Source organism: Panicum virgatum, chromosome 8N (assembly GCF_016808335.1).
Source record: "Panicum virgatum strain AP13 chromosome 8N, P.virgatum_v5, whole genome shotgun sequence".
In the NCBI taxonomy this organism is placed as follows: Eukaryota; Viridiplantae; Streptophyta; class Magnoliopsida; order Poales; family Poaceae; genus Panicum; species Panicum virgatum.
In genome coordinates, this window is record NC_053152.1 from 5,917,371 (window position 1) to 5,938,434 (window position 21,064).

Below are 21,064 nucleotides of genomic sequence, written 5' to 3' on the forward strand. Positions count from 1 at the left end.
AAGTAGTTTTTCTGTTCATATAAGAATCTTGGTTTCTAGCAGAATAATGAAGTAGCAAATAAATGTTAGAAGAAAATAATAAATAACTTTATTGAAGAAAATTCCTTAATGCTATAGTCAAACATTAGTATAATTAAATAGATAAGAATGTGAGGTCCCCAAGCAGTATTAGCAGTAAATGACTGAAAAGTAAATTTCAATAATGATATTCTTAATTGAACAGAGAAAAGATGCATCAATCAGGCCATACCTTCAAATGTAGAGTGATTCTGCCATCAGTTGGATCTGCCAAATGATATGCTTCAATGTAGCACAGATCACTGCTGCCAGTCAAAGTACAAGCTCTCGGAAGCTCTTTATGCAAGGCGCCAATTCCCTTTGTTTGTAGGAGAGTTAACTGACTAGGATTCGGCCTCCACAGCTCCCGAATGGCCTTATGAACTAATCCCTCCAATTTCCTGTCTTGGGCAGCAGATGCCTCTGAAAATTGAACAGTAAGCTTGTGGTGGCTAAATGGATAATCCCCTGTAGCATCACCCACACCAACCCACCTGAAACATTGAATAGGACATGATTCACAATCAGTCCAAATACACGTACCAGTAGAACTAGTCAGGTACAGTACTTTTACATATATATATATATATATATATATATATATATATATATATGCAAATTCTGTAGCACACAAGTGACGATGTATTCAGTTCCAAAATGCACTCACCTGTTATCTGGATGGTTTGTTACATATTTTATTACTTGCAAGACATAACGTGATTGATGCTTGGTGACAGAATCAGCTGAAGTACTTGCCCTAAATTCTTCCAGCTCTTTACTGAGAAGTTGGCCTGCTCTTGCATTTCTTGCTCCCAAACGTTGAGCACATATTAGGACAGCCTGCACATCTTGTATCCTATTTGATGTAGTAGCAGATGAATCGGTGTTGAATAATATCTTATGCATGTTAGATATGATAATATTCAATGGATCCTCTGGGTCATCAGCTAAAAGGGGATCCAGACATTCAAGATCAAAGTGTTCAGAAATTGCCCATATCAAGCGTGAAGATATTCGAGGTGTATGAACCTGAAAGATACAGTTAATCAAATTTAATAATCTTATAGGCCATTCTGGAAAAAGAAAACAAAGATCATAGACTATGTTGCTACTGGTTTTTTATTCACTGTTTAAAAAACCAGCTGCATAATCAGTGCTTGCACACGGTGCCACCCAATTGCCCGCTTAGTGCCTAGCACACTTTTAAACATTGGTTTTAATAATATGTCAAAGTAGGAAAGCATCTTCAAGAAATGATGCAGTTTAACTACATAGTATTTACAAGGATGAAGGATCGATGAATAAGAGTGTGAAGGTATCTAAACAAAGGTAAAGTTTTGGCAAAGCAGAAGCATTTCTCTATTTCTATATCCTAAATAGGATCCAAAGATTTGCTGAAACACATCTGAGGGCTCAACTTTAACACAGACACAAGTCAGGTAGGTGCAACAAGTAAAACAGTAGATACTGGTCAAAAAGGTATGCCATACATCAAGATAAAAGAAAACTAGATGTAACTCAAAATTTTCATTTGCAAGAGAAACAACATTGGATATTGTAGGAGAGAATAATTGCTTGTATTCCTCCAAACCATAGAAGGGTGGGATATATAGTTCCTATACATGGGCCTCTAGATGTGCCTCTATACATGAGCTCAATATACACCAACACCCCCCGCAGTCTGAACAACCGTCGCAACGGTGTTCAAGACTGGACAAGAAGAAAGTACAAAGGGCAAACCCCCCCCCCCCCCCCCCCCCCGCAGCCACAACTAGCCACCTGCTACGTTGAGGCTGGAACGAAACTCCGAGAAGGTCGAGGAGGGTAGTCCCTTGGTGAAGATGTCGGCAAACTGGGAGGTGGTCGGGACATGGAGTACCCGAACATCGCCGATGGCGACCCTGTCGCGCACGAAGTGCAAGTCGATCTCCACAAGCTTCATCCGCTGATGCTGAACGGGGTTGAAGGAGAGATACACGGCGCTGACGTTGTCGCAGTAGACGAGCGTGCTCTTGGCGAACGGGCTGTGGAGCTCCGCCAAGAGCTGTCGTAGCCAGGACGCCTCCGCCACGCCGTTAGCGACAGCACGGTACTCCGCCTCGGCACTGGAGCGGGAGACAACCGGCTGCCGCTTGAACGACCAGGAGACCAGGTTGCCGCCCAGGAAGACGGCGTAACCGGAAGTGGAGCGGCGAGTGTCCGGGCAGCCAGCCCAGACAGCGTCGGTGTAGACAACCAGCTCAGCAGAGGACGAACGGTGAAGCACCAGTCCGAGGTCCACAGTGCCACGGACATAGCGGAGGAGACGCTTCAGCGCAGCAAGGTGTGACTCTCGGAGATCATGCATATGGAGACAGACCTGCTGAACAGCGTAGGTGAGGTCCGGTCTGGTGAAGGTGAGGTACTGCAAGGCACCGGCCAGACTCCGGTAGGCAGTAGGATCAGCCACAGGAGCACCCAGATCAGCAGACAGCTTCGCTTGAGTGTCGACAGGGGTGGAGCAGGGCTTGCAATCAGTCATCCCAGCCCACTCCAGAATATCAAGTGCGTACTGCCGCTGGTGAAGGAGAATGCCAGACGGGCGAGGCTCAATAGTGACGCCCAAGAAGTGGTGGAGCTGACCAAGATCCTTCATAGCAAACTCCTGCTGTAGAGAGTAGATGACGCGCTCAAGTAACTGCTGACTGGAGGCTGTGAGCACAATATCATCAACATAGAGCAGCAGGTAGGCAGTCTCATCCCCACGGCGGTAGATGAACAGAGAAGTGTCAGTCTTGGTCTCGGTGAATCCCAAAGTCAGCAAGAACGTGGCGAACCAAGAATTCCAAGCCCGAGGAGCCTGCTTCAGACCATAGAGAGACTAATTGAGCCGGCAGACCATGTCCGGACGACTGGAGTCCACAAATCCCGCCGGCTGAGAGCAGTAGACTGTCTCTAACAGAGTGCCATGAAGAAACGCATTCTTGACATCGAGCTGGTGCATAGGCCAAGTGCGAGAGAGCGCAAGCGAGAGGACCGTGCGCACAGTAGCAGGCTTCACCACTGGACTAAAGGTCTCATCATAGTCCACACCAGGCCGTTGGGTGAAACCCCGGAAAACCCAACGAGCCTTGTAGCGCTCCAGTGAGCCGTCAGCCCGACGCTTATGCGTCCAGATCCAATTGCCTGTGACCACATTGCCACCAGACGGACGCGGCACGAGGTTCTACGTCTGGTTAGCAAGAAGAGTCACGTACACCTCTTCCATCGCGCGACGCCAGTGAGGATCCGCCAAGGCGTCGTGGACAGAGGAGGGTACCAGAGAGACTCGCGGCTCTTCCTCGGTGGCGGAGAGAGTTGCAGCCTGAGATGCCATCCGCCGAGTCGCCATGGGATGGATATGTCAAGGATCCCGATGGACGACTGGCGGGTGGTACACCGCCGGCTCGACTCGAGAGCGAGGCAGCGGAGGCGGCGGCGGCGGCTCCGGTAAAGGCGTCGCAGGAGCCTCCGGAGCCGGAGTCGGCGCCGGTGTCGGCGCCGATCGACGCCGGTACACCTGCACCGGCTGAGCGTACCGCGGCGGCGCCGGTGTCGGTGCCGACCGACGCCGATACACCTGCACCGGATGAGCGTACCGACCGACACCGTATCCCGATTTTCCCGATCGAATGCCGTATTTTCGGGAAAAAACGAAATCAGGAAAAAATTCGGGAAAATTCGGGATCGAAATCGGTTGGGGACTTTTCCCGACCGAATTAGCGGATCCCGTTTTTAACTCGGTATTTTCCCGCGGTATTCCCAAATTACAACAGCCCACACCAGCCAAAGTCATCGCAAATCACGGCCTAAGGCCCATTTGCGTGCCCACCCTCCACCAAACCCTAACCTCCCGAGTCCCACCCTCCCAGGCTCCCTCATCCCTCCTGGCTCCCTCCCAGCCGCACGTCCCCATCCCCATCGCCCCCATCCCCATCGACCAGCCGCACGCCCCCATCCCCATCGGCCATCGCGCTTCCCGCCCTCGCGCAGTCGCGCGCCCGCGCTGCACGCCCGCACGACACCCAGCCGCGGCGCCGCCCGCCCCCATCGCGCCCTCTCCCACCTGACCGGCCTCGGCGCCCCTCCTGTCCTCCCTCCGACCTTCTCGCTCGGTCGCGCGCCCGATTTCCCTGGCACGGCTGCGCCCTGCCGCCCTCCACCTGCCGCCGGCAGGACCAAGAGCCCAGGAGCAGAGGAGCCAGCTCGTCACCTCGGAGGCCCAGATCCAGCACAGCAGCACCTCCTCGCCAAAGCGCGCGCCACGGCCGAGTCCTCGCCGCCCTGTGCCCCTGTCCCTGGCGCTCAGGATGTCAGGACCCATGATGCCGCGGACCGAACAAGGGTCATCTTCCGGTTCAACTTCTGCATCACCCGCCACAAGGCGTCTCGTCCTGGAGCCGGCGCCGCCGGTGAACAGCAGCACTCTAGCTCCTTTTCCAGCACCAGGTAATATACGAATTTGATCAATGTACATGTTTTCATGTTGATGTGGTTTTGTAGAGTGTAGTCAACAAGTTAATTAGTTTACTAGATGCAAGAGGTCTAGATCAGCAAGTTAATTAGTTTACTAGATACAAGTTAATTGTTGCAATCGTCTTATACATTTCAGCATTTCTTATCTTTATAGGATGCAAGAGGTCTAGGTCAGCAAGTGGAAGCCTAGTCAGGATCTAGGTCTGTGTCTATCTTCAACATCTGCAAATGGGACTCCTGCATCTAGCCCGCCATCAGCCTCTTTGCCAAGTCAAGGTGGGAATGATGCCGGTGGTGAAGCCAAGGGTGATGCTGCTACTGGAGATGGTAGTGGAACACAAATGCAGGGAAATCAAGGGACACAAGTGCAGGGACAGCAAGGAAGAAACACTACAGATGCCATAATTATTGAGGGTGATGAGCCTGTGCAAGATGGAGATGTAGATGAACCTCTTGTTGGTGGAAAGAGGCGTAAGAGATGCACATCAAATGTGTGGGAATATTTCACAAAGAAGTAGGTGATCAAAGAGGATAATGGAAAGACATATCTCCAAGTGTGGGCACATTGCAAACACAGTGCCAGGGCCGAGGGCAATTATGGGACAACAGGTTTTTGGACCCACCTAAGAACAGCACACAGCATAGTGAAGGGTCAGTTGCAGCTCAAATGTGAAAAAGATGGTGAAAAGAACATCACTACTGTGCAGCCCTATAGGTATGATGAAGAAGCAAGTTTGAAGAAGTTTTACTTGGCAATAATCATGCATGAGTATCCATTTAACATATCCGAGCATGAGTACTTTGTCGATTTCATTAAATCCCTGCGTCCCAGTTTTCCCATTAAGTCTCGTGTTACCGTAAGGAAGGAAATTCTGAACATGTTCTTGCAAGAGAAGGAGAAGTTGTACACTTATTTCAAATCTGTCCCATGCCGCTTTAGTGCCACAATGGATATGTGGACATCAAATCAAAATAAGTCATATATGTGTGTCACCATACATTGGATAGATGACAATTGGTGCATACAGAAAAAGATTGTGAATTTTGTGCATGTAGAGGGCCGCCACACCGGTAGCAAGTTGTCTGAGACCTTCACTGAGCTCATGGTTAAGTGGTACATCGATAAGAAAATGTTTGCACTCACTTTGGACAATGCAGCAGCAAATGAAGTAGCAGTAAGAGACATTGTGGCTGATCTCAAGGCCAATGGTTCATCTTCATTGGTATGTGATGGCCTATTCTTTCATGTGCGGTGTGCATGCCACATTTTGAACCTAGTTGCTAGAGATGGTTTGAGTGTCATTGCCCACACAATTGAGAATATTAGACAACTTGTACTAGCTGTTAAAGGATCTCCATTGCAGTGGGAAGAGCTTATGAAGCGTGCAACTGAGTGTGGATTGGATACAACAAAAGGTCTTTGTCTTGATGTCCCAACTAGATGGAATTCGACTTACATGATGCTGCGAGATGCTTTATACTACAAGGCTGCATTCATGAGGTTGAAATCATCAGATCGACGTAGGTATGAGAAAATCACTCCATCTCCTAATGAATGGTCCATGGCATTGAAACTCTTTCAATGCTTAAAGAAATTTTTTGATCTCACTGAACTTCTCTCTAGTACTTTATATCCAACTGCAAATCTATTCTATAGAGGGTTTTGTGAGATAAAGATCTTACTTGATGATTGGTGTGATAGTCAAGATACCACTATTAGTGCAATGGCTACTTCTATGAGCAAAAAGTTTGAAAAATATTGGAAAAAGTCCAGCACCACCCTTGCTGTTGCATGCTTCCTAGATCCTAGGTATAAGAAAAGGCTAATAGAATTCTACATGAGAAAATTTCATGGTCATGCATATCAGTCCCATGTTGATGAACTTGTGGATGTTATCAAGAGTTTGTATCATTTTTATTGTGCTTCACAACCATCAACTTCAAGGGCTAGATCGGGGAGTGAACATATGCCTAGTGATACAATAGATATGTTAGTGGATAATGATGATGAGGAGCTTGAAAACTACTTATATGAGTCAAGTAGACTAAATGGGGCTGAATTGAGTGAGCTGGATAAATATATGTCAGATGCACCTTTGAGAATTAGTGGTCAGTTTGATATTTTGGCATGGTGGAAGAATCAGGTGGATGAGTATCCTATTTTGTCCCAAATAGCATGAGATTTGCTGGCTGTTCAAGTATCAACTGTTGCATCTGAGTCTGCATTTAGTGCTGGTGGCCGTGTAATTGATCCATTTCGCAGCCGTCTGGATCCTGAGATGGTTGAAGCTTTAGTATGCACAAAAGACTGGGTTGCTGCAACAAAAAGGGGTAACAATAACTCCTTAAATTTAGTTCTTGTACATGAATTTTTCATAATTGTCCTTTGCTGATTTTTATCTTTGTTTATCAGATAAAAGAGTTGGTTCAATTGTTGCTGATTTAGAAGTTATAGAAGCCCTTGCTGCGAAATTGACAATTCAGGTTTACTGATTTACTATATTGAATATATTATACTACTTATGCTACTGAAGTATTGATGTAGATTTTGTAATTGCAATATTATAGGATGATGAAGTCGCAGATAGTGATGAGGAGGCCCATGCAGACGACTTGGACTTTGGCTTGGACATCTAGGTTTTTGGATTGGCTCATAAGATGTCTTGCTGCTGCTGTTCAAGCTAAATGGTGTATCCAGTGTTCTTGTGTTTGTGTTTGTGTGTGTCGGTGTGTGACTGTTTGTGGACAGTGGACCTATTCACCTATTATTTGTATGAGTGGACTTTTGTTGTGTTGACTGTGATGGCATGTTATCGGTTATAACAGTATGAGACTATGGCATGTTATTTGTTATGTGAAGGCTTAATGTTATGTCGTGGTGCTATTTACCTATCTACGGATTATAGTTTTGGTTCCCTATGTATTATGTATGTATGGTTGAATCTATTGCGTCGAGTTCTACGTTTGAAGTGGTAACATGAATTGATGTTCCCGCTTTTAAATACCGCTTCCCGACCGTTATCGACATGCTTCCGATCGAATTATTTCGATTTCGTTTTCCCGTGTATTCGATTTCGTTTTCCCGACCGAGCTCTCCCGTTCCCGTACCCGTTCCCGCATAAATATATAAAAACGAAAGTGGTTAGAGTATTTTCCCGATCGTTTCTGACCGCTTTCATCCCTAATAGTGACGCCCAAGAAGTGGTGGAGCTGACCAAGATCCTTCATAGCAAACTCCTGCTGCAGAGAGTAGATGACGCGCTCAAGTAACTGCTGACTGGAGGCTGTGAGCACAATATCATCAACATAGAGCAGCAGGTAGGCAGTCTCATCCCCACGGCGGTAGATGAACAGAGAAGTGTCTTGGTCTCGGTGAATCCCAAAGTCAGCAAGAACGTGGCGAACCGAGAATTCCAAGCCCGAGGAGCCTGCTTCGGACCATAGAGAGACTTGTTGAGCCGGCAGACCATGTCCGGACGACTGGAGTCCACAAATCCCGCCGGCTGAGAGCAGTAAACTGTCTCTGACAGAGTGCCATGAAGAAACGCATTCTTGACATCGAGCTGGTGCATAGGCCAAGTGCGAGAGAGCGCAAGCGAGAGGACCGTGCGCACAGTAGCAGGCTTCACCACTGGACTAAAGGTCTCATCATAGTCCACACCAGGCCGTTGGGTGAAACCCCGGAGAACCAGCGAGCCTTGTAGCGCTCCAGTGAGCCGTCAGCCCGACGCTTATGCGTCCAGATCCAATTGCCTGTGACCACATTGCCACCAGACGGACGCGGCACGAGGTTCCACGTCTGGTTAGCAAGAAGAGTCGCGTACTCCTCTTCCATCGCGCGACGCCAGTGAGGATCCGCCAAGGCGTCGTGGACAGAGGAGGGTACCGGAGAGACCCGCGGCTCTTCCTCGGTGGCGGAGAGAGTCGCAGCCTGAGACGCCATCCGCCGAGTCACCATGGGATGGATATGTCAAGGATCCCGATGGACGACTGGCGGGTGATACACCGCCGGCTCGACTCGAGAGCGCGGCGGCGGCGGCTCCGGTGTAGGCGTCGCAGGAGCCTCCGGAGCCGGAGTCGGCGCCGGTGTCGGCGCCGATCGACGCCGGTAAACCTGCACCGGCTGAGCGTACAGCGGCGGCGCCGGTGTCAGTGCCGACCGACGCCGATACACCTGCACCGGTTGAGCGTACCGCGCAGGTGCAGGAGGTGGCACCGGGACCGCGCGTGGCGCAGCAGGAGACCCCGGGGCCGCGCCCGGCACGACAGGAGGTCCTGGGGCCGCGCGTGGCACGACAGCGGGCACTGGGGCCGCGCGTGGCGCGACTGCAGGCACCGGGGCCGCGCGTGGCGCAATAGCGGGCACCGAGGCCGCGCTCGGCGCAGCAGGGATCACCGAAAGCGGTGCCGGTGTGCCGGGAGAACCTGCAGGGAAAGGACAGACAGGTAACGGTGGCTGAACCACCGGGTCATTCGGAAACAGTGACTCCAGCTCGGGGTCAGGAGAAGGTGTGGAGGAGATGGAGTAGGAGAAATCCGACTCGTCAAACACGACGTGTCGGGAGATCAGGACGCGGCGAGAGGTGAGGTCAAAGCATCGATACCCCTTGTGGTCAGGTGAGTACCCAAGGAACACACAACGAGTCGAGCGGGGCGCCAGCTTGTGAGGAGCGGTGGCGGAGGTGTTAGGGTAACACGCACACCCGAAGACCTGAAGGTGGTCGGAGCGAGGAGGGGTACCGAAGAGAGCGTGGTGTGGCGTGGGAGCAGGAGAAGCAGTGGACGGAAGGCGATTAAGCATGGCGGTGTGGAGGCTCTCGGCCCAGAAGCGCGGGGCAGAGAGACCTGGATCAGAAGGGTGCGCACGACGTCGTTCGTCGTGCGAATCATCCGCTCAGTTTTGCCGTTCTGAGGAGTATACGGACAAGACATACGCAGCTGAATACCCTGAGAGAGGAAGAAAGAACGGGAGGTGAAGTTATCGAACTCACGCCCGTTGTCACACTGGATGGCCTTAATGGTGAGACCGAACTGAGTGGACACCCAGGCAAAGAAGTGGAGGAGGGTGGGAAAGGTCTCAAACTTGGCGCGCAAAGGAAAACTCCAAGAGTAGTGTGAGAAATCATCGACCACCACCAGATAGTATTTGTAGCCAGAGAGGCTGAGAACAGGAGAGGTCCACATGTCACAGTGAACAAGGTCAAAGACATGCGTCGCATGCGAAGAAGAGGAAGAAAAAGGAACACGAACATGACGACCAAGCTGGCACGCATGGCAGAGGTGCTCAGCAGGAGCCTTAGTACCAGGAACATCAGTACTACGGCTGAGCTGAGCCAGAACGTCGCGGCTAGGGTGACCAAGACGGCGGTGCCAGGTGGTAGAAGACGGCGTCGCGGCAAATACGGCAGACGAAGAAGAAGGCGAAAGTGGTGTAGTGGAAGACGGAAGGCGAAGGGTGTAAAGGGGCCCCGTGCTGTCACACCGGAAGTAGCGGACGCCGGAAGGCCGAATCCTTTACAGTGAGGCCAGAAGAGTCAAACTCGATGGAACAAGAGTTGTCAGTAGTAAATTGACGAATAGAAAGAAAGTTATGAACCATCTGAGGAGCAATAAGGACATTGAGAATAAGAAAAGAACCAGGAGCAGAACTCACGGCGGTGACAGGAAGGCAAGATCCATCAGCAACCATGATGGAAGAAGGACAAGAGGGGTGTGGGGGTCGGACAGAAGATAGGATACCGGCATCTGAGGTGGTGTGGAAGGAGGCACCCGAGTCGGCGATCCACTCGGTGCTGACCGACGGCATCCGCCCCATGGCGCTGAAGGACTGCGCCAGTGCGGCCTGGTCCCACCCCCCAGGCCAGGTCGGCAGCCGGCCGGCCATGGCGCCGGCGCCAGCGGCGATCATGGCCACCGGCTGGCCCGGCTGGGGCTGAGGACGAGGAGTCCCCCGCCCGACCATGGAACGACCACATCGGGAGGCGCCCTGGCCATGGGGCGCTGAAGGATGGCCAGGGCGTACCTCCAGAGGCAAGAGCAGGAGTGGGAGCCGGAGTCGGGGTCGGAGTGCCCCGACGACCTCCACCAATACCACCCGGAGCCGGAGTAGTGCCGTCAGCACCACCACCACGACGTCCACCCCGCCGACGACGCCCGTGGCCTCCCCCACCCCCGGTCTGGCCGGTGAGAGGAGCACCAAGGAGGGGCTCGATCCGAGGTCCAGGTCCAGAGGGCGGAGTCTGGTGAGAGGACGAAGCGCTGTGCTTGGGAAGGGGGGCGGGGGCGGCAAGGAAGTAGTGGTTCTCCGCGGCGACCCGACGAGTGAGAGCGTCGGCTGCGGAGCGCTCACGCTCCCAAGCGAGGGCAGCCGCGCGGACCCGCTCCTGAGTCGCCGCAGCCTCGGACTTGGCGGCGAGGAGGGCCGCGGCGAGAGCAGCTTCGGCCGCAGCAGCGTCGGCGGCGGTCTTCGGCCGCGGAAGGCGGCGGCGGCGAACGGCGCATCCGCGGGGGGCATACCGAACCCAGGCCACGCGGGCGCGGGCAGAGGTGCCGCGGGCGCGGCCACGAGCGTCGCGGTCGCGGGCAGAGGCGCCGCGGGCGCGGGAAGAGGCGGTCAGTGGCGTCGCCGCAGGCGCGTGCAGGGACGCGGGCGCCGCGGCTATCGCGGGCGCGGAGACACGCGCCATGGCCAGCGCGGCCGCGGGCACGGGCACCGCGGGCGCATGTAGGGGCGCGGGCGTAGGCGCAGGCGCCGCAGCCGGTGGCACGGGCGCGGCCGAGTACGCGGACGTCGCGGCCGGCGCGGCCGTGGCGGCGGGGCACGCTCGCGCGGCCAGGAGGACGAGCTCGCGCGGGGCACGCGCGGCCAGGAGGGCGAGCTCGCGCGGAGGCGCAGTCGCGGCGGCGGCGACAGGGCACGCCCGCGCGGCCAGGAGGGCGAACTCGGGAAGGGCGGATCCAGTGGCAGGGCCAGCCCGCCCCGGGCAGCGGCTGCCTGGGCAGCGGCGACGGTCTGGGCGGCGGCGGCCTGGGCCACAGCAGCGGCGGCGGGCCTCGCGCCCGCGCCCACGGCCGGAGGGGCGCCAGGGCCGGATCGGGCGGCGGCCAAGGTTCCTGCGGCGGCGGATCGGGGCGGCTGGGGCCACGCGGCCGGCGCTCCGCCCAGAGCAGAGGAGGCCCGCCCCCTGCTCGAGCTGCAATGGGCCAGCGGCGGCACCTGCAGCAGATCCAGCGGCCGGCGGAGCAGAGGACCCGGCGTCGGCGGCTGAGCAGAGCAGGGGAATGAGCGAGGAGAGGGATGGGGGGGCCGCCGGCGGCCGGCCGGCCATGGCGCCGGCTGGGATGGAAGAGAAACCCTAGGCAAATGATACCATGTAGGAGAGAATAATTGCTTGTATTCCTCCAAACCCTAAAAGGGTGGGATATATAGTTCCTATACATTGGCCTCTATACATGGGCTCAATATACACCAACAGATATTCCCATCCCATGGGGATAAACAAAATAGATGAAACAGTTATTTGGTTGATAAGTCAACAGCAGATAAATAACTATGTGCATGAGAAAACACAGCCATACCATTGAGTTATGACTTATGACACAACTCTGAATAAACATACACTTAGGTTTCAGCTAGTATTAACATAGGAAGCTATAGTTAGGTTTTGACATCAATGAAAAATGAGAAGGATCATAACCTCACGAAGATCCCTGATAAGTTGTAGCTGAAAATTTCTAAGTCGTGTCTCATTCAGAATCTGATCTTGAGATGCACCAGGTTTAATTGTCTTCACGCTACCTCTAGTGTCATATATATGACAAAGCCTTACAAGCAACTTTAGATAGCAGTCGATTGCATAGTACGACCATTGCAGTCCCAAAGAACACATGGTCTGCAAACTTCCACCACATCCAAAGCAGGTTCAGTCCAATTCAGAGCACCATAACCAGTTCCATAGGCTAATGCTCCTATAACTCTGCTCTCTGTCCCAGAATTTTTTTTTTCTCGAATGCGCAGGAGAGCTGCGCATCAATATATTAAGAAGAAAGAAAAGGGGGGAAAGAGCCCCCAAAACAAAAATGTTACAGGGATAAAGGATCTGTAACACACCCTAGGAAGAACACACTCTCTTAGACACACTAAACACTTAAAGGACCAGACCACCTGCACAGTGCAATTAGGAGGTGGGAGCTAGGGCAGGGAGATAAGAAACTCCTCGAGCCCCAGCTACAGACCACAGTTGGACCTCTTCTCTAAAGGCTGCCATGACCCGGGATAAATTAGGAGTTCCTCCATCAAACACACAGTAATTCCTGTGCTTCCACACTAACCAAGATCCTAGAATAATGATGGAATTGATTCCCTTTTGATCCTGACCCGAGAACCTGCTGCTAGTTCCCCCCACCAATGAATAAAGCAGTGATCATCCAACTGTGGCGCCATGATTTGCAGCCCAAACTGCTGCAAGGTGTGGACCCAGAACTGTCGGGTGAAGACACAGGAGACCAATAAGTGATCAATTGTTTCTCCAACCTGATCACAAAGTGGGCATTTCGGTGGGTGGTTAAGGCCCCTTTTAGCAAGTCTATCTGCTGTCCAGACCCTATTGTGTGCCACCGTCCACATAAAGAACTTGCATTTCCCTGGAGCCCAACTTTTCCATATTCTCTCCCACGAACCAAAATGAGTAGCTCCAATGAAAAAGGCCTCATAGGCTGATTTAGTGGTGTATATCCCAGAATTTGAAAACCTCCAAATATGTAAGTCCTCCACTTCTGGCTGCAATTCAACAATAGAAAGGAGGTCCCAAAGGTAGAGATATTCCACTAGAACCTGCACACTTAAAGCTCCTCTAATGTCTGAAATCCATCTTCCACCTGTGAGAGCATCATAAACCGTTCTTTTCCTTGCTCTTGCTGGTATTGCACTAAACAAATGTGGCAGGAACTGTTTTAAGCTTTGACCAAGCAGTCAGCTATCTGTCCAAAAACATGTATTTTTTCCATTACCAATTACCGTTTGAACAGCCATTTCAAAGAAAGAGTGGACTTGGGGCTGTGCTTGGACGGGGAAGAGTACCCATGCCTTTTCAGGCTCTGTTTTCTGCAGCCAAAGCCACCTCAACTTCAGGGCCCACCCCAATTTTTGAAGATCAGAAATACCAAGCCCTCCCAAGCAAAATGGTCTTGTGACCTTTGGCCAAGCAAGCAGGCAATGTCCTCCTCTAGCATCTTTTCTGCCTTTCCACAAAAAACCTCTCCTTATTTTATCAATTGCCTTTAAAACACAAGGTGGTAACTCAAGAGCCAATAGAATGTAAATGAGCATTGAGGTAAGCACAAACTGTACCAAAATCATTCTACCAGCTTTGGTGAGTAGATCAGCCTTCCAACTTGGGAGTCTATCTGCTAATTTGTCAATAATGGGCTGTGCTTGTGCCTTAGTAATCTTATGAGGAGAGAGAGGAACTCCCAGGTACTTACAAGGGAATTCAGAGATCTGACATGGCAGGGCTTCTTGCAAGAAAGCTTTGTCATCTTCAGCACATTGTATGAGAAGAACACTACTTTTCTGGAGATTTGTTGTGAGCCCAGAGGCATTACCAAAGAGCTGCAAGATATCAAGAGTAGTTTCAATATCTCTTGCTGAAGGTCTCAAGAAAAGCACAACATCATCTGCATATAAAGAGATCCTATGTTGCAGCGCCCTTCTAGCAAGTGGTTGTAACATATTCTCATCCGCAGCTTTCTTTATTAAGTGACAAAGCACATCCATGACTAAGATAAAAAGCATGGGAGACAAAGGATCTCCCTGTCTTAGGCCGCGCTGGTGATGTATCCTTTCTCCTGGTGAACCATTGAGTAGTATCTGAGTAGAGGATGTTCGAAGTAGCCCACTTAAGATATCACACCAAATTGGACCAAAACCCAGCTGTTTCAAAACTTCCAAGAGGAAAGGCCATGAAACTGAGTCAAAAGCCTTGTTAATGTCCAATTTGAGCAGAATACGAGCATGTTTCTGTTGGTGTAGGAACTTTGTAGTATGCTGGACCAACATGAAGTTGTCTAGAATGAATCGACCTTTGATGAAAGCACTCTGATTAGGAGAAACCAGCTGATTTAGATAACTAGCCAATCTGTTGGCAAGGATTTTTGTTACTAGTTTGGCAAAGGAATGAACCAAACTAATGGGTCTGAAATCCTTGACACTAGTGGCATCCTCTTTTTTAGGCAGCAAGGTGACATAGGCTGAGTTTAGCAACTCGAAATTGGCAAATTTTCTGCTCCAAACAGCTGAAATTGCAGACATAATGTCCAGTTTTATAATCTGCCAGCAAACTTTATAGAATTTGCCGGTGAACCCATCGGGACCAGGGGCTTTGTCAGAAGGCAGCGATCTAACTGTTTTCCAGACCTCTTCTTCTGAAAAAGGAGCCTCAAGATCATTGAGGGCAATGCTCGGCATGTTTAGCTCTGAAAGATTAACTGTCTCATCTCTGTCCACACTCTTGCCCAGTAGGTTGGTATAAAACTCAGATATTCTGCTCCTTTTGCTCCTTTTCCTCATGATTGGTAAGAATTGTTCCATCAGCAGTGGTGAGTTTGGCTATGAAGTTTTTCCTTTTACGGTGGCGAGCATGAGAATGGAACAGGGCTGTGTTGGCGTCACCATCCTTAAGCCAACCAATGCGAGACCTACTTCTGGCAATGGTACGCTGCAGGGAAGAAAGGGCCAAACAATGTGGCGTGAGTTTATTTTTTAACCATAACTCAAGCCTGGATAATCCACGGCAATCATGTGCTATTTCTAGTTGATGTAGGACCTCTCTGGCTAGTGCTAATTGTGAGTTCACATGGCCAACTTTCTTTTGACTCCAGCTCAGAAGATTTCTAACAGTGGCTCTGAATTTCCTTGCCAGGGTGTCAAAGGGGCAGCTCGAAACTGGTTCAGATGTCCAAGCTGCTGCAACATCTTGAAAACCTTCCAGGCTGGTCCAGAACCCTTCAAAATGAAATCTCGCTTTCCCAGGATAGACATCATTTAAGCCTAGAATAAGAGGACAGTGGTCCGAACCCTCTGTTGCACCACTTTGTAGCATGCAGTTAGGAAACATCTGCTCCCACTCCAATGAGCAAAGTACTCTGTCAAGTTTGACTAGTGTTGGTGAGCTTTGCCGGTTAGACCACGTAAATTTCCGACCAAGCAGTGGCAAATCTTTTAGTTCTAAGTCACTGATCAAGCGACGAAACCTTCCCATCATTGCTCTATTAACAGTCCCACTGTTCTTGTCTTCGGAATTTGTAATTAAGTTGAAATCCCCAAGCAATAACCACGGTCCGGGACAGGCAGCTCTCACCGTCCTAATTTCCTGAATGAATAGGATTTTATTGTCATCACCTTGAGGACCATACACACAAGTAAGCCACCAAGCTTGCGAGCTGGCCGGGGAGAACTGCACAGACAAACTGAAAGTATCACTTCTGAAGGCAGTAGCTGGACCCAGTTCATGTCGCCACGCCACCAAAATACCTCCACTAGCCCCAACTGCAGGCAGCTCGATCCAATGGGAAAACTCTGAACCCAGCAAAGAGAGAATACACCCACGAGAAATCCCAGCCATTTTCGTTTCTTGTAAACAAACAACCTCAAAACGCCCAGAATTAACCAAGGTTCTTACAGTATCTTGGCGTGCCTTAGAATTCAATCCACGCACATTCCAACAGAGTAATTTGGAGGGATTCGTTGTAAAAAGAGAAAAATGCGACCTTGGCTGAAGCAATCAACAGCCAGTCACCCGGGCCAGCTCTTCTTCATCAGGGGCAGCCCATCCAAAGAGGGCTGAAAGCGCCAACGCCTGAGAGTCTGGGAGCCTTGCCGAGCCGGAGAACAGCCTGCTGTATTCCTCCAAGCTCTGCTGGTCGATGCTGGCCATTTCCCCAATGATATCCAGAGCACGCATCACCTTCTTTTTTTGTTCTCGAGGTTGCCCCACCACCGCCAGGAGTGGCCGGCTCCATGCCGGCAATGCGACGGCTGCGCCGCGGAGGAGCACAAGGAGTACTGATGCGGGAGTGTGGCCTGCTTGTGCTTGGCGTAGGAAGGATCTTCACCGTCTTCTTTGTGATTTTTGCCAAGAACTGCTTTCTCTGACCTGAGTTGGGAGTGTTGGGACGTGCTGGTGGGGTAGCATCCACAGGCATCGAAGCTTCCTCCGCAATCTGTGATTGCCTTTGGCGCCGAGAGTAAACCTGCCCGAAGCGAGGCTCAAGTGATGGTGGAGCCGCCGGAACACTCGCCAAGGTGGTTGTGGTGGTGGTCGCAGCCCTTGGCGGTACCTCCGTTGTGGTCGCTTCAGCCGGAGGAGAAGCAGCCAAACTGGTCGTAGGGGTCAGGGGATTGCCGTCAACGTTGGTCGTAGGCACCGGAGGCGCATCCCCCGCTACCAGTAGCATACGGGCCAGCGCGAGAGAGACTTCATCCTCCTTGATCGGCGCGACACCGGCCGCAGCATCAGTGGACGGGGCCAGACGTCTTGGATCAGGGTCGTCGTTGGAGCAGGGCCCTCCAGCAAGCACCTGTGCAGCGGCACCAACATCTGCTACCGCAAAATCCACTCCCGCAGATGCCACGGGGGCCGGAGTAACCGGAGCAGAGTGGCTCAGATCGCCCAGGTAGGGCGCCGAGGCCGGCTCGTGTGACGCGACGTCAACGGCCACCTCCGCAGCGATCTCGGGGGCCGGAGTCACGGTCAGCGCGGGTGGGCATTCGGCGGCGGATACCTGACGCAGGGGGAGATCTTCCACCAAAGTGGGCCAGCGAAGAATGATGCAGTTTAACTACATAGTATTTACAAGGATGAAGGATCGATGAATAAGAGTGTGAAGGCATCTAAACAAAGGTAAAGCTTTGGCAAAGCAGAAGCATTTCTCTATTTCTATCCAAAATAGGATCCTTAGATTTGCTGAAACACATCCGAGGGCTCAAGTTTTACAGACACAAGACAGGTAGATGCAACATGTAAAACAGTAGATACTAGTGAAAAAGATATGATATATATCAAGATAAAAGAAAACTAGATGTAATTCAAAATTTTCATTTGTAAGAGAAACAATATTGGATGTTCCCATCCCATGGGACAAAAACAAAATAGATGAACCAGAATTATTTTATTTGGTTGATAAGTCAACAGCAGATAAATAACTATGTGCATGAGAAAACACAGCCATACTATTGAGCTATGACTTATGACACAGCTCTGAATAAACATACACTTAGGTTTCAGTTAGTATTAATTTAGGAAGCTATAGTTAAGTTTTGACATCAACGAAAAGTGAGAAGGATCATTACCTCACAAAGATCCCTGATAAGTTGTAGCTGCAAATTTCTAAGTCGTGTCTCATTCAGAATCTGATCTTGAGATGCACCAGCTTTAATTGTCTTCACGCCACCTCTAGTGTCATATATATGACAAAGCCTTACAAGCAACTTTAGATAGCAATCGATTGCATAGGTACGACCATTGCAGTCCCAAAGAACACATGGTCTGCAAACTTCCACCACATCCAAAGCAGGTTCAGTCCAATTCAGAGCACCATAACCAGTTCCATAAGCTAATGCTCCTATAACTCTGCTCTCTGTCCCAGAATTCTTCAACTCAGGTAGTGGAAGAGATAGCTGGAAACAACATTCAACCAGGGAGGCCACCAGCTCTTCTCAGAACAAGTTTTTACTTGTTACGCTATTTCTTGACATCCACAAGAAAATGATATTTTTCAGGCAGGGACTTTGCATGGTGCTGATATTCCTCCCTCGAGAAAACAGATATTAGCAAGGAAGTAGTGGCTGCCTCAAGTGAGAAGTTCATCTGATCAATTTTGGAGAGGTAAGCGCCAGCCCTCATTATCTCACCTCTACGCAACAGCCTCCTAACAAGAGAATTTAGCATAAATGAGTCTGGAGTGCATCCACTCTTTTCCATTGCTCTAAACAGATTTTCAGACTCATCTAGCATCCCTTCTTTTATGAGATTTTGTATCATTAAACGATAGGTCATAATACTCGGAACTAAACCATGGGCAGAGATAGCAGCGAACATATCCATCGCATCTTCCTTTCTGCCACTTTTGAGCAAAGCACCAATCATAATGTCGAAGGTAATGATGTCAAGTTGAAAATCCTTAGAACATAGACTCTGAAATATTTTAAATGCCTCATCAACACATTTATTTTTGCAAAGACCATTCAGAATTATGTTGTACGTGTACAAGTCCAACTGCAATCCACTTTTGATCATATTGAGATAGAGTTCTTTTGCTTCAGAAAATTTCCCAGACCGAAATAAACCGTGAAGTACTATGTTATAAGTGACACATCTAGGCCTAACTTCATTGCTTGACATTTCTCTGAATAGTCTAACTGCATCATCTATCCTGCCAGCTCTACAATAGCCATGAAGCAAACTATTATAAGAAAATGCATTTGGTTTCAAGCCAACTAGGACCATATCATCAAGCAACTTCATAGCTTCCTTCATCCTACCAGCTAAGCAGTAGCCATCAATTAATGTAGTATACGAGATAACATCAGGTCTCACACCTACATGCACCATCAAGTCAAGGAGAACCTGGGCTTCCGTGACCCGTCCTTTTCTGCAAAGGTTACACATTATTGTGTTGAAGAACGTGGCATTGGGATGGATCCCTTGATTCAGCATTTCAGAAAATAATCCATCAGCCTTCGCCCATTTGTCAACAGAGCATAGTCCATAAACTAGCGAGGTAAAAACAACTATATTAGGAGTCACCCCTTCATAGATCATCTGATCGAATTTAAGCATAGCCTCATCCACTCTTCCCAACTTGCAAAGTGCATCTATTATTGCTCCATAGCTAACTACATTAGGACTCAATCCTTGCTGCCTCATTTGGTCAAATATATGCATTGCCTCATCTAGCATACCACATTTACCATACGCACAGAGAACTATGTTGAAGATGTGATGATCAGGTGAAATACCATTTGCTGCCATCAAATCCAAGATGGCATGCATATCAGAAAGAGCTCCTTTGGCAGCATAACCATGAAGCAGAGTGCCATATGTAGTTACATCAATTTTCATGCCCTTCTCAATCATAGAATCAAAAAAATTTCTAGCCTCTGCACATCTTCCATTCTTGCAATGATAGTCCAGCAGCAAATTACAAGTGACAGCATCTGGTTGATGACCATGTGCAGACATTTCTTTGAGCATTCGAACCACCTCTTTCCCCTGTCCTGAAGAGCAATATCCATGGATGAGACAATTATATGTCCAATTGTTTGGCTTGGCACCTTTATGAATCAATTGCTAAAGGTCGCCCTCGGCCCTGTCAACCTCTTGAGCTTTGCACAAGCCATCAATGACTGTGGTGTAGGTCACAACAGTCGGCACAATCCCCCGGTCATCCATTTCATGAAATAGATTGTAAGCTCTATCGACCTGTCCATCTCTAAAGAAGCCATTGATGACGATTGTGTACGACACGACATTTGGTGGGCAGTTACCACATCCATCATCAGCCATCATGTGGAGCAGCTGAAGCGCCTCCTCAGCTCTCTTTTTGTCGCATAAGCCCTTGAGAATTCTGTTGTATGAAACTACATCTGGCGAGCAGCCAAACTCAGGCATTCGTCGGAGCAATATGTTCATGGCCTCAGACGCGCACTTACTGTCACACAGACCTTTGAGCAGTTGATTGATGACTATGTCATTCACCCTCCAGCCTGTCTTAAGGATGAGGCCAAAGGCGGCGAAACCAAGCTCCACGCGTCCCATGTGGCAGAAGCAGTTGATGAGGATGCTGTAGGTGTGCAGGTCGGGAGCTACCTTGTTGGAGGAAGCACGGGCCATCCGGTTGAAGAGGGAGGGGACGAGCTCCGAGGAGGAGCCCCTGCCTTGAGCGCGAGAGATAGCGGTGAGGAGCTGATTGATGGCGATCACTGAGGCCGGCCTAGCGTGGTGTAGCAATTCATCGAACAGCTTGACAGCGTCATCTAGGCCAAGGTTTCCCGAGCGGACGCGGGCAGCGATGGCGCGCTCCAGCTCCAAGCACCGGTCGCGGGCGGCGCTCGCGCAGCGGGACATGTCGGCGTGGGGAGGCAAGTGGCCCGGGCATGAGAGGGAATTTCTGTGCACTTGCAAATCCTTTGATCTTCGTGTTACGCGGCTGGGATGAAATACAGTTGCGACTCTTCACGATGGTTGTCAGCCTTGGACTTGCACAAGCAAGAACAGGTCTCTACTCTCTAGATCGGGAAGGAGGAAATCAGAGAGGAAATAAAATGCAAGGAAGAAATCAATCCGGAGCCCGGAGGACGAAGAGAACGGGAAACTTACCGGAGATTGCAGCCGGCGGCCGGCGCTCCTCGCCGGCGGGGCGGGCGCCTGGTTGGATGCGCGCGTCCGTCCGAGTGCGACGAGCCGACGAGGGTGCTGTGCGCCTGTGCGTGCGGCGGGGCTGGGATAGCAGGCTG

At 50.5% G+C, this 21,064-nt stretch overlaps 1 protein-coding gene across 1 annotated transcript; it reads right to left on the reverse strand.

Moving 5' to 3' along the window:
- Positions 1 to 349: 349 nt before the first annotated feature.
- On the reverse strand, positions 350 to 20,824 carry LOC120685327 (protein Rf1, mitochondrial-like). Its single transcript, XM_039967184.1, has 3 exons — positions 17,900 to 20,824; positions 725 to 1,086; positions 350 to 551 (listed from the first exon to the last, which is right to left on the reverse strand). The coding sequence occupies exon 1, from the start codon at positions 20,673 to 20,675 to the stop codon at positions 19,899 to 19,901; it is 777 nt and encodes a 258-aa protein (XP_039823118.1). The 5' UTR covers positions 20,676 to 20,824; the 3' UTR covers positions 350 to 551; positions 725 to 1,086; positions 17,900 to 19,898.
- Positions 20,825 to 21,064: the final 240 nt, after the last annotated feature.